We start from the raw sequence: 14,586 nt of genomic DNA on the forward strand, positions 1-14,586 counted from the left end.
TTCATAGTAGTACACAAATCTGTCTGTGGTTAAAGGAATAACATGAGTTGTATTTTGAAGTCTCTGTCTCTCTTTCTTGCTTTGTCCAGGTAATGGGTTGAAGATGTTGATGAAAAGAGCTCTGAAGATGAAGGATTGCCTCCTGATGAAGATGATCCGAAACATCTCGCAGCATGACGGACCCACCAAACCACTCTTTATAGTTAGTCATGAAACCAAATAAGCAATTCCACTAGTGCTGCACGATTTGGGGAAAAGGTGCGATTAGCGATTAGGGTGGACAATATTGCGATTGCGATTGTGATTGCGATATAATAAACTATCTAGGGATGTGCCGGCATGAGTTTTTGACGGTATGATAACCTTGGACCAAAATACCACGGTTTCACATATCACAGACTAAAATACATGAAATATGTTACAATTTGAAATATATTAAAACTAAAAAAATAAAACAATTTGAAATTAAATTATCTTTACAAAAAATAAAACATTTTGAGACATTTGCCTGTCCCAAACATGTAAAAAAGAAACACCAGTCAAATAGAAACTGCACTGTGTTATACATACAAGACATAGAAGATGGCTCAGCAAAGTTGCAAAGTTAGTTACATGTCTGTCCAGCAATACTAATGAATGATACACCCCGTTTATTTATTTTGTAGCGACAGATGGCCTTAAACGCCACACTCACGTGACGCTTCTTGAGAGAGAGGTGAGGTTACGTGCATCTGCAGACTTTTAACGAGGGACCATGAAGGTGTCATGTGACGTCAGGCTAGCTAGGAGCCTGGAGGTGATGCTGCCAGTGCTGGCAGCTGCGACAGTGTTTTGCTATCAACCTTGTTAATCTCGTTATATTCTTCATCACTTCATCCCCACTGTGTACTTAATCGCGCACTAGTTCTGCATAAGCACCTGCAGCTCTCTCCTTATTTTACTGAGTTCTCACTGATCACACGGCTGTTTACATGCGTTTCTGAACGAACGGCTAGCTAGTTATTAGCATTTTCTCATTTTCTCATTTATTCGGATCCCCATTAGCTTCCACAACAGTGGTTGCTAGTCTTCCTGGGGTCCACATAAAATATACATTACAATACATTTACATACAAATACAAATACATAAAAACATGACATTTACAATACACATACAAGCATCATAAAAGTTAAAAAAAATAGTAATACACATTACATTAAAGGAGGTTATCAATTCAGATTATTGAATTGAGGCATAAGCATGGCTGATCATTCCTGTTGTGTAAATTCATGCAATAGCTTCTGTTTCAGAGATCTTTTAAATGGATATTTACCTTTGATGTGTTTCATATGAGTGGGTAATGAATTCCAAAGACTGGTTGCTCTATAAATGACTGCATTTTTGAGTTGATTTGTTCTAGGCTTTGGAAGGTCGTAAGAGCATACGCTGACCTGTCTAGTATGATGAGTATGCCTTAGACCTGTTTGTACCATTTGCTCTAAAAAAAACTCTGGTTTTCCATCGACAATAGCATTTCGAGTAAACATAGCAAGACTAGATATTATTTTTGCCTCAACAGTCAGCCATGACAACCGACGGTGCATCTCTCTGACATTGGTTCTGAAAGAACACTGAAGAGCTAATCTTGCAGCTCTGTTTTGTGCCAGCTGGAGTTTCTTAATGTGTTTTTGTGCAGCGCTGGACCACACAGCCATACAGTACCCTAAGTGAGAGAGGACGAGTGCCTGTGTCACCTGATTCCTTATTGACGATGTAACATAGTGTGAGCATTTTCTAGTCATGGCAATACCCTGCCCCATTTTTACTGCTGTATGATCAATATGGTCAGACCATGCCAAGTGATTGTCAATTATGACGCCAAGCAGCTTAATTTTCCTCACTTGTTCAATTGGGGTTCCCCCCATAGATAGATTTAAGCATGAGTCTCTTGCAAGCCTACTACTGGTACCAATTACCATGCACTTTGTTTTACTTAAGTTCAGAACCAATTTGTTTTGCTCTACCCAATCAGACACATTTTGTAATTCTTCACATAGTACATCATTCAGCTCTTTACATGTTGACGCTGCACAGAACATAGCTTGCTGTTAGCGATCATGGATGTTCTCTCTCGCCCTCTCGGTAGATAATATGTAACCTTGCTGCACATAACATTACTTATTTGCGGGAGTCCATGGGAGAAGTCTCCCGCTAGTATTGATGCCCAGTGTGATGGCAGAGAAACGTGTGTTTGCTGCGTCGCGTGTAACGTTAGTTTAGAGGAGGCTCTCACACACACACACACACACTCAAAAAGACGCGAAAAAAATAAAATAATCGCACACTTTTGCGGTTATGTAATCGCACGTGCTGACATCGCGATTGCGATTGCGATTCGATTAATCGTGCAGCACTAAATTCCACCCACCAAACCCCTTTTCATAGATGTTATGAAAAGTTTCAATTAAATAATTTTTAGTGTTCCATGGCTTAAATCATCCCTCCCTCTCTCTTTCTCTCTCTCTATCAGGACTATGTCGGTGACTTGGCAGCTCAGATCAGTGCGGAGGAAGAGGAAGAGTTTGTTGTGGAGTGTCTGGGAACGCTGGCCAACCTCACCATCCCCGACCTGGACTGGGAGTTGGTGCTGAAAGAGTACAACCTGGTACCCTACCTCAAAGACCGACTCAAACCAAGTAAGACTCTGCTCCCTGGCCTGCTGTTCGAATCAGACAAGCTCAAACGATTAATGGTGATCTATTTAGCAGTTCGTCAGTTGTTTAGTCAGGGCTTGACGTTAAGCTTTTTTAGCGAGATGGTTTACTTGCCCGATAACCAAACTTGTCCGAAATGGAAAATGTAAGCCTATTAAAAAATAAATAAAACTAACGGGGATTTGTGCAATTATTATAATCCAACATTCAAAACATACAATTAACAGTAACAATTATATGGCTTTGAATTTTATGGCTAAAACTAAAAAGATAAATATGTGTTTTTGGCGTTAATGGTCTTAATTGAACCGCCGTAAAAAAAAATATATATATATTTTTTGTTGCAGTTTGAGTCACATGACATGACTTTAGGACTGCATCTACTTCATTACAACAGCTACTTGTTCATTCATGTTGTGCATATTATTACTTAGCTGTTTGTAATGTTGAAATGCCCTCTAGTGGGCAAAACCTGTAACCACATGCTGATAATGGCATTGACAACTGTATACACAGTATATCGTCGCTGTCGGGGCGAAAACTCAAATCTCCAAAACAGCAACTTTTCAGGAAGTTGAAAAAGCCATGTGCTCTTAAAATACTGAACACCACGTCGTCAAAGTTGGTTTCCTGCTGGATGTGTCATTACATTATTAATATCTGACCTGAATAAGCTAAAATTATGTTGTTTATGTTGTCAGTCTGAGTTGGAGGCACTCTCTCCTGGCCGAGCAGCCGCGCATAGAGACACTGCATGAAATAGGCCACGCCCATCACGGGGGAAATCGCTCCGTTCATTTCCACACACCAGCGTCATTTTCCTTAAATTAAACAACATTAAGCTAAAAGCTGTTGCGTGTTGGGCTGCGTAGACAACAAATGTAAAAAATCGCCAGTTAAAGTTTTTTTGTACTCCCGAGCCAAACAAGGAAGCCATTGAGAATTGGTGAGAAAAAAAATGTGGATCTAGCTGTCAAGGAAGTAAGTTGGAGTGTTCAGCGTCCGTATATACGATCTTTGTGTGCAACACGCGACCATGCACGTGACATAGGAGAACGCCAGGATTGGAGGGGGGTTTCTGTTTCCCCCCGTTTTGGGCGTGGTTTCTGAATGATGACGCGCTCCGCAGTGTCTCTATGGCCGCCTCCCTTCTGGAGCACACGGAGCAGCAGCGGAGTTCCCACTCTCCCATGGCCGAGAGAGGAGCTCTATCATGGGGATGAGAGGAATCTCACTAACGTAACATTATTCTCGTCAGAAACCACTTCGATTTGCATAGTTTAAAAACAAGTTTGCAGCCTAGGGATAACTCAAAAACATTGAATTGATCTATTTACATCTGAGGAAGCCAGAATTAAACAAAACTATATCAGAAATGCACAGCCTGTCTTCCTGTGTGTCTTTTCTGAGTATAGTGTCCTCCTCGCTGGGGAGGTACAGACAGAGGTAGGGAGGAATTTCGAGGTTTGATTGAGGGCGAATGGCGTTACGAGAATTACTCACAAGATCGTTTTAATGCTTTTCCATTGGTTACATTTTGTAAAACCCACACAGAGACGTGAAGGCTGACCAGTGGCATTGATTTATGACAAAAAATAAAATATATTCGAGGTCCTGCCCCGACAGCGACGATATGTACATAGTAAAATTTAATAATAGGCTAAATGAGCATAGGAAATAATTAATAATTTAAAATAATATAATAATATTCATAATTTCCTGGTAAGATAATTTCATTTCAACTTAACTTAACAATCTTCAGGAACTCCCCGCAGGTGAAACAAAACACCACTGCTGTTTCGTCGTTTGTTTCAGTGTATTTTTCTGCCTGGCACTTGGCACGTTTTAGGTGGTTGGAGAAACATTTGACCATTAAGGCAAAAAAGATGGTTGTTCAGTCAAGACGGCACAATTGAATCACATTACCCCCTTTTGACCCTAACCGCCTCCCGTCACTTGAAAAGACGCACGCAGCTGAGCTGGAAAAGCTCCGCTTCAGTTATACAGTTATGTTCACATTTATCTTTCACTTGCCCGATCGGCCAACTGCATAAGGCATTCCAGTTGCCCTGAACACAGTGTTTACTTGCCCCAGGCAAGCGGGCGAGCGTTAATGTCACTTCCTGTTTAGTGGTGTAATTTCCTTATACAGTATGTTTCATCTAATGGAGTTTTGACCGTGTTTGTGTGTCAGGCTCAGCAGAGGATGACCTCATCCTAGAGGTGGTGATAATGATCGGAACGGTTTCCATGGACGACGCCTGTGCCGCCATGCTGGCCAAATCTGGCATCATTCCTGCCATCATAGAGCTACTAAACGGTAGCACAGAGACACCCTTTAGTTGTTCAACATGCTGTGTGTGTGTGTGTGTGTGTTAAGGGCAGTTTAGAGTCCAGCGATTTATGGTCGTTGTGACCGACCATGATCACATTCCATCGTCGGTGATAACGACAAATGTTTATACTTCCCGCGACGGGGCGATATCCCATCGTTGTGATGAACGTTGCGACCATCGTCAAGACTTCATCTGGATTCAACTTTGACCCCATCGTTAGCTTCGTTGTCATGACAACCATAATTTGTTTCTCTCCTACTGCAGTTTCTGAAGCCACTAGTTAGCTAGCTAGTTGAGTTAACAATGGAAGAAGATCACATATTTGTTGAAAACTTAATAAACACAAGGACACGGTTCCCGAGCCTTTGGGCTAACGACCGAGCAGATTATAAAGATGCTGTTAAAAAGGCAAATGCCTGGAAAGCGGACATTCTCAACAGACGGTAAGTAACAGCTACCACATCGTTAGCATGGATAATCATACAGCATGTTAGCAAGCAGATAGACAGTTTTGTAATGTTGCAATCAAAATGGTAACGTGACTGACTTGACTGGCAGCTTCTCTGTCTGTCCGTCCGTGTCGGCATTAATCCATGTGAAAATATCACAACACATCCTGCTCTGCGCCTCTGCGATGCGCTCTAGGTGTTTATACTTTTTACGAGCGTCAGCGTCCAAAATCAGCGTTGAGCGATACTGGAATGGACGTCACGTTCAGCGATGCCCGTCGGGCTATGATAAATCGCCGGACTCTAAACTGCCCTTTAACCTGATGCTGCCAAATGGTTTTGTTTTGTCGTGTGATCTGATCTCATGATCTCGCGTGAATCCAGCTGCCTTGCAAGGTGTGTGTGTGTGTGTGTACGATCTCCTCATGAATACATCGAATATGAAAAGTATATACGGTACACACTCTTTTCATATTTTGAAGTTTTTATTGCCTTGAGACCTGAAATTATTTTTGGATTGGGGCTCGAATCTCACGATAAATTCCTCACTCCCTCTCTGTGTATTTTGTGTTTCTTGCATGTAGCCCAACAGGAGGACGATGAGTTTGTGTGTCAGATCGTCTACGTCTTCTACCAGATGGTATTTCACCAGGCCACGCGCGATGTCATCATCAAAGACACCCGTATCCTCCCCACAGTGCACCCTGTTCAACCCCCACTTCACTCTTGGTGTAGAATATAAACATAAATAATATAATATAGACTTTGCACAAGGACTGAATTAATTATATAACTGCTTTATGTACACAAGCCCCTTGATCACAAATTAAAACATTTTATCCATACATTTTAAATGCAAATATCATTTAAAAAATGCATTATGTATATTATATTAGTAATAATACAATATTTCAATCTTTTGAACAAACTGTTAGAACACCTTTCATTCCCAGGGTTCTACAAACATATATGCCTTAGTTTATCATCACACTCACTGACAGACAGTCCCAAAATAGGGCACTGAAGTGAATGATTTTGTGTCTGCCCTGGTATCTGTCACCTTTTTCACTATCGCATCCCTGTGCCTTAACCTAGGGTTCGACCGATAGGGTTGAATACTGCTATTTTAAATCAATGGTGCCGATAGCAGGTATTTTGTGCCGATATACAAAATCTTGACATTTGAAAATGGCGCGTAGCCGGTGTTTGCCTCCCTGTTTGTTGTTGTCAGGGTGAAAAAGCCTCTGAAACAGATTCACAGCATAACAGGACACTACAACCCTCCATTGAAAGTTAGACGAATGAAATTATTTTAGGGGAGCAGCTCCTTGACTCCTTTCCTGCCATTTTCCGAGACACCGCTTCCCCGCCAATCACGTGACTCCACGGCAATCTGTGTTTTCACTGTCATACGATGGAATCTTACTCACCTTGTGAAACACTACAACACTTCCTGAATTACAAAGACAGGGCGGTGATGGACCGGCAAAACCAGGAAGCAGAGCGAAAGCAACAATCCCCATCAGAAAAAAGCTCCAGGCTTGCCGCTCAAAGCGTTGGCACGGCAGTTCTGACCGACCCGACGCGCTGAGTGAGAACACGGACTCCATGACAGCAGGACGGCCTGTCAATCAAACCTGAAGGATTTTTCCCACCAGGCGCTGGCAAACGTACACAAGTCACTTCTGCGCTCTGGTAGTTTAGTAATCCAGTTGGTCAGCTCTCTCTCTCACGCTGGCAGATGAGCCCCAGACCTCCAGACACTGACGACCACGAGAGCGCCTCCCCGCCTCTCCTCTCCTGAGAGTGGGCTGACTTTCCTTCACGCACCGGTGTTACGGGGAAACCTGCAGGCGTGTTTGGCCGAAAGCGAAACCAAATCCTATGGGTTGCATAGTTCGGTGTAGCGCCTGTCACTATCCGCCCTCAGATACATTTCTATTCGGTTCAGGACCCGTGCTGTGAACCTGACTATCATTTACAAAAATGCATTTTTCTCTGCTTTTTGTGAGACAGACGGATGTTTTTGATGAACACGACCTACATACAAGTGTTGATAACAAAAGAACAGATGAAGCTAGAATATTTTTCCCCTCTATGAAAGTAGAGGCTCTCTTCTGTCTTTTGGGATATTCAGTGTTTACATATTCAATATTCATATAACAAGATATTCTGTGGGTCTTGAAAGATTAGTGAAAATGATCAAAGGCAGTGGCTGGAAACTGGAAAAAAAAATTACGCTGGTGTGCAGTGAGTTAAAGGAGAATTTCGTTTTTTTTTTACCTGGACCCCTCTCCTCACATTAATTATGATCTGACGACTCACCCAGTGATCTCTGCAGCGTTTCTGGCCGTCCTACGCGTTGTTTTGAGATCAATACTCTCCAATCCAGTCGTAAAATAGAGCTCCGTGGGGGGCAAGTGGCAGCCTGTCTTTCCTGCATCTAAATAGCCAGTTTTATTCCCGTTTTCGCCACATATCGTCATAATCTCATCCCTCAACAACCACCAGACTGATATTTCCCCCGGGGCTGTTTCCTGGAGTCTCCCAGGGATCAAATTACCTCATTCGTGATCTCGGTCACCAAGTCTCGTCATACTTTCCTGCCGGCTGGCCAACTACTTGGCCCCCACGGAGCTCTATTTTACGACTGGATTGGAGAGTATTGATCTCAAAACAATGCGTAGGACGGCCAGAAACACTGCGGAGATCACTGGGTGAGTCGTCAGATCATAATTAATGTGAGGAGAGGGGTCCAGGTTAAAAAAAAAACGAAATTCTCCTTTAAGGCAGGTTGTAAGTAGTAAGTCAAATCCTCCCAATATCCTTGAATTGTTGTATAATATTACAATATATAAACTCGCTCACCGCCTCAGCTCACTGCCGCAAAATGTCTTTTAAGTTTCCAAAATCAGTGCTGTGTGTTTCTGCTATTTCCCTAACCCTCTCCCCCCAGAGGCTCCAGCCTACCTGATAGATCTGATGCACGACAAGAACACCGAGATCAGGAAGGTCTGCGACAACACGCTCGATATAATCGCTGTAAGTAACGCATGCACACACGCATATATACGCATAATAATCATCGTCCTGGTAATACGTCAGCAAGCGTGAGGGAGAGAGTGTGTAAGTGTGTTTGATGATATCTCACCCGGTCACCTGCTGCAGAGCATCACAGCCATACTGTAACTGTTTTGTTCTATATTTTGTAGTGGTGTGCCATATATCTTATTGTTATCAATATATTGTTACAATTCATATTTATATCGTCATATGGTGATATTGTGATAATGGCAATATTCCCACTTGTTGATGTAATGATGTAGCACAATTGCATTGCGCCATTGATGTACGTACACACAGCAACAAAAAGCCTGGTTGAAAGTGGGCCTCCACGGTGGAAGAGTTCATTTCCAAAAGGGAAGTGACTTCAGTAATGTGGAAGTGGTTACAACACACCACGGTCATATTTGAAGACATGTAAACCTACAACACTTATTTTGTTGCAATTGTATGTTATTGAAATTAATAATATATATATATATTGTTGGTGTATTTTGTCATTGTCAAGAAACACCCTGAAATATTGTGATATTATTTTAGGGCCATATCGCCGACCGCTAATGTTGTGTTGGTCACCATAACATACATGTAGCACCTCTGTGTTAGTTTACTGACGTTCCTCCTTTCTCTCACTCTTCCAGGAGTATGACGAGGAGTGGGGGAGGAAGATTCAGTCAGAGAAGTTCCGTTTCCATAACAACCAATGGTTGGAGATGGTGGAGAGTCGCCAAGCCGACGAGGCCGAGCCATATCTCTATGACAATGACAATGACAGGACCGATCTGTTCTATAGTGCAGGTACACACACACACACACACACACACACACACACACACACACACACATACACACAGCACATCTGTTCTATAGTGCAGGTACACACACACACAGCACATCTGTTCTATAGTGCAGGTACACACACACACAGCACATCTGTTCTATAGTGCAGGTACACACACACAGCACATCTGTTCTATAGTGCAGGTACACACACACACAGCACATCTGTTCTATAGTGCAGGTTAGGGATGTCAACGGTTAACCGTTAATCGATTAACCGTCGCTAACGTCGTTGTTCGGTTATTGCTGTCGGTCTATCAGTTAATATTAAATGGTTATTATTTTTTGGTCTATTTACTCAATGAGCTCATGCCCAAACAAGGCGTGTCTATTTAGATGCTGAAATGTTAATGCTTTTTGTGTTAGAAATTCTAACACAAAAAGAATTTGTGTTGAAATGTTGATGCTTTTTGTTAATGCTTGTTAATGCTTTTTGTGTTAGAAATTCTAACACAAAAAGCATTAACATTTCAGCATCTAAATAGACACGCCTTGTTTGGGCATGAGTTCATTGAGTAAATAGACAAAAAAAAAAAAAAATTTTTTTTTTTTTTAATATTAAAAAATTATGAATTAACCGATAGGTTAAAGGGGCCATATTATGCATTTCTTAATTTTGTATCATATATATGTTGTTACAATCTTGGATGGTCATATTAAACATGGGCTAAGCTTCAAATAAATATGTGAAAGTGTTTTAATGTTACCCCCATGAACCCCCCCTCTCGCCCATGAACTCTCGTAGACGAGATGACATGGATTTATGCCGATTTTGTGCGAGAACCATAGTTCTAGTGACGTCAGTAGGACTTGTTACCATGGTGATGCCAACTTTGCCAAGCTTAGCCCGGGCCCGCGGCGCGAGCGCCCTGCCCCTCCCTTCCCTGTTCTGACATGCCAGTAGACTGCTGCATTTCAATCTAGTATTAAACATACTATTGGTTCATGTTGGAATAAAAACACTGCTTCGATAAATATGCACCATTACTACTACAAAATGAAAAAATAATTTTGAAAAAGACCGAAATAACAACTTAAATCGAGCTCTGTTTAGAGGGGGGAAATCAGCGTCAGGCTGCTTGGAGGAAAACGGCACACCAAAGAAATCGTCACTCCTCGACTTTGAGAGGCTGTGAGGAGTGAGGACGCTGTGTTTGCTCCAGCCAAACACAGCGTCCCCTCCGTCTCCCTCTCCCTCTCTCTCCCTCTCTCTCTCTGCCTCTCTCCCTCTCTCCCTCTCTGCATGATTGTGGTTTGCAGTGGTTCTCAACGTGGGGTCCGGGTTCTGTCTGAGCAGAGGTTTGCGCAAACAAACTTTCACCCCGCTGCCCGCCTTGAGTATTACGGAGGGTGGGGGTTCTTAAAGGGACAGGACCTAAAACAAAGCGTTTCAGACAGAGGGTGAACTGAAGGGGGCAGTGAGAGCCAGTACAAGATAAACTGATTTTTTTAAACTATGAATGATGCAATAAGTTACTCTACTGGAGGCCAACAATAAAATAATAATAAATTATATTAGCAAAATATGGGCCCTTTAATCGATTATTAGCGTCGGTTAATCGAAAGTGAAATTAACCGAAAATTGACATCCCTAGTGCAGGTACACACACACAGCACATCTGTTCTATAGTGCAGGTACACACACACAGCACATCTGTTCTATAGTGCAGGTACACACACACACAGCACATCTGTTCTATAGTGCAGGTACACACACACAGCACATCTGTTCTATTCACCTTATGTTGCCACGCCCACTTTTTCTCTTCCGTGTCGGACGCAATTGTATTTGTTCTTCCGGTTCAGCGTGAGCCGGCCGGTTGCATTGTAAACTGTAAACTATGGATGAAGTTTGGCAACATTCAGCAGCTACACTGCGACCAACTTCAGTTACATGCTGATAGCGTTACTGCTGCGAGGAGCCGATGGCTGTACCCGGTCGGCATTTAACGTTGCACTTGCAATTAGCACGTCAACAGTGTTTTCTCACTGCCACTACAGTAGGGGCATTGAGTAGGGGTTGACAGATACTAGCTAGTCTGACTGGTCACACAGCCAGCACTCTCAGTCCTCGCTGCTTGTTAAAAAATTCCAAATAGGCGTTATTCTGATAAACTGGTCACATATTTGGAATGTTACGTTGTCATCCGAAAAAATATTAAAACTTTATAACAGTTTGTTTGTTTTGCTTGAAAACAGCTTTTTGGCAAGTCTAAAAATTATAAAGGTAGGAGTAATCTACTTCCAGGTCTAAAACAGAAGAACGATTACAAAATGACGTTACAGTAGAAGTCTTTGCAGGTCCGACATTACAACTTTTTTTTATGTTCACAACTGGCAGCAAAACCTTGTGACATGCTCGGCTAAAATCCCCAAGGCAACTTCACTTCAGTTGACTGAAAATATAAAAGTACTGCTTGTTTGCTTGTATTTCTGTGTACCATGTACCATGTACCATGTACTTTGTGTGTGTGTGTGTGTGTGTGTGTGTGTGTGTGTGTGTGTGTGTGTGTGTGTGTGTGTGTGTGTGTGTGTGTGTGTGCGTGTGTGTGTGCGTGTGTGCGTGCGTGTGTGTGTGTGTGCGCGCGTGTGTCTATAGATGGTATAACTCCTGCTGATGGCTCAGTCAGTCCAGATTTCTTCCGTGACCTGCAGCCTCAGAATGGAGACTCGCATCATTCTGGGTGAGTTAGCACACAGCAGAGCGCAGACCTCTCTGCCAAAGACAATCCAAAGTTCATCCTCGGCCCATGCTACATCCTTCCACAAAGGTTCATGACAATTGGACCATTCGCTTTTTCTGAATTCTGCTGACAAACGGCACCGGAAACATACCACGGCGGAGGCAATAACCAGTCTTTTTCAATTGAGCCTGGCTCTCATTTAGTGGCCTTTGTTTTCCAGAGACTGCAGCGATGTCTTCGACCAGACCAGCTCATCTCCTGGACGACCAGCCACCGCCTATGGCTTCAGACCCGATGAACAACCCTACTATCAGTATACATAGACACACATCTGTTTGCTTTCGGACATTCTGTTGATTTACAGTCCCCAATAGAGCTGAACAGTCACATGACATTTCTTGCCCCGGAAGTGAGTTTCCCCATTCATTTTCTCCATAGACATTTCTGGGGAAAGCGGGGAGGGGCTTATTTAACGAGTTTTAAGGCTGGAACCAAGCCACCCCGTGACCTACTGAATTGTGAGTGACCATAAAACATTTCAGTTGGAGCAAAAACAAAAAATAAAGACGCAGATTTTTTTTTTTTATTAATTCCCCCCCCCCAATGTTTTTGTTTGTTTTTGTTTTTTTGTTGCTCCAACTGAAATGTTTTATGTTCACTCATGATTCAGTAGGTCACGGCTTGGCTTGCAGCCAGTCTTAAAACTCGTTCTATAAGGATTTTTGGAAATGTCTATGGAGAAAATGAATGGGGAAACTCACTTCCGGGGCAAAACATGTCACGTGACTGTTCAGCTCTATCCCTAGCCTAACACATACTGCATGCCCATTGCTATTGTCTATATAGGTTCATTTCCCACTGCTAGAACCTCTTATGTTATGATTGATGACATCACAGAACATTCCCATCCTTACTAGTGCTTATTCATAGTATTCCCATGATGTCACATGTCACATGGTGCTTTAAAATACACACAGCTCATTGGCTGTTTTTTGTCATTTGATTGTAATCACTTGTGATCACCTGTTATCGTCCTACCAAGATGGCCGTGTGGTGATGTCACAGAATACTCTGAATGGAGAGTGGTTATAAGATGGTGTTTATAAATGCTCTTATAGCTGTAGAGGTAACGGAGCACCGGTGTGATGGCAGTCTTGTTCTGGAAGGGTAGAAATGCAGAGTAAAACAACAGAGGAAGCAGAGTTTTGTCTTAATATGGCGTAGCATTAATATTCAGCTCTGAGGCGTTAAAACATGTAGGAATGTATGGTAGAGAGGAAATCACAACATTTAGCAAATTTGTTTTTCTGTCTGTTCAATTCTTTTCTGAAAAACTAGGAAAGAAACACTGAGTTCTAAATTCAATTTCTTTCAAGTTTGCATGTTATCTCATGAGCAATATTGATCTTCTAAAGTGCAGTCATGGTAAGAATCGATAGCAGGGAAAACGGTCCACTTCACTGTTCGTAGAGGGGGGGGGGGAGTCAATCGTCAGGTTTACTTATGTGAGAAACAGAAAACTGTCACAGACGAAAAGGCTCAAGTTGTTGCACCGATCGATGGAGACTGGAATCTCATATATCGGATTGTGTGCCAGTCAGATTTACACGCATGCGCCGTGCGATGGTTCACGTCTCCGTTAGTGATGGGAGGTTCGACTCCTTCTACTAACTCGAGTTTGTATGAGTGACTCACTAAAGAGAGTCGGGTTTGCGAGTCACCTGAGTCAGTTACGTCCAGAGCCTGGAGAATCGCCCCCCGCCCAGAGCAGCTCACCAGAGACGTGCGACTGTGCTAGTCTGCTGGGTCACTTTCGGTAGTAGGAGTAGCGAGGGGGCTCAAGGCAGCGAGGGGCTGCGGGCTCTGCTCACATCGTTCGTCGATGGTTGGGTTTTCTCACAGGGCTAATACAGCAATTAACTTGATACAGGGGGGTGTGTCGAGTCATACAATACTCGCGAGTCCCGAGTCAGTAAAAATTGTCTAGAGTTTCGAGCGATTCCGTCAAACCCGCCCGTCACTAGTCTCCGTCACCACATTCAAAATGGCCTTTTGGAAAAAATCTGTTCAGTCTCCCCCTTTCAAACTTCCACCAGCTCCGTGATTAGGTAAGCCCCACCCCCCTTAGCCTGACAGCCAATGCAGGCATGCGAGACAATTTAACTTTCATTTTCAGTCAAAGAAATGTTGAAGTATGCTGTCAATTATAGTTCTTAGAAAGAAAGAAAGTGGGAATTAGCCCAAATCTGAATCAGCGTGTCAGACAAAAGGAATCAGAAATCGGCAATCGGACAAGAAAATAGCATTCGGTTCATCTCTGATGTTAGTCTCTGTCATGTTATTCTAACACTGCAGTTTTTAAAGTCATTATCAAATCAAATAGAGTTCCATACAGTCCACCTGTCAGTAGCTGCACTATGTATGGTGGAGAGAGACTCATTGTGTCTTCCTAGTACCAACTGGCTACAATCGTCCATTAATTGCAAAATGATCTAAGCCAGGAATGTGAAAAGAGACGAC

At 42.7% G+C, this 14,586-nt stretch overlaps 1 protein-coding gene across 1 annotated transcript in view; it reads left to right on the plus strand.

The window, feature by feature from the left end:
- The window catches only part of LOC310792165 (kinesin-associated protein 3-like), a 30,501-nt gene extending 17,945 nt beyond the window's left edge, over positions 1-12,556 (plus strand). Inside the window, exons 13-20 of the mRNA XM_083653888.1 lie at positions 90-202; positions 2,511-2,676; positions 4,889-5,014; positions 6,064-6,162; positions 8,436-8,521; positions 9,184-9,340; positions 11,982-12,066; positions 12,287-12,556. Coding sequence (XP_083510014.1) covers positions 90-202; positions 2,511-2,676; positions 4,889-5,014; positions 6,064-6,162; positions 8,436-8,521; positions 9,184-9,340; positions 11,982-12,066; positions 12,287-12,389 — 935 coding nt within the window. The 3' untranslated portion in view covers positions 12,390-12,556. The remainder of the gene's footprint in view (positions 1-89; positions 203-2,510; positions 2,677-4,888; positions 5,015-6,063; positions 6,163-8,435; positions 8,522-9,183; positions 9,341-11,981; positions 12,067-12,286) is intronic.
- The last annotated feature ends 2,030 nt before the right edge of the window (positions 12,557-14,586 follow it).

Source organism: Poromitra crassiceps (genome assembly GCF_964638095.1).
Source record: "Poromitra crassiceps genome assembly, chromosome: 17".
Taxonomy (NCBI): domain Eukaryota; kingdom Metazoa; phylum Chordata; class Actinopteri; order Beryciformes; family Melamphaidae; genus Poromitra; species Poromitra crassiceps.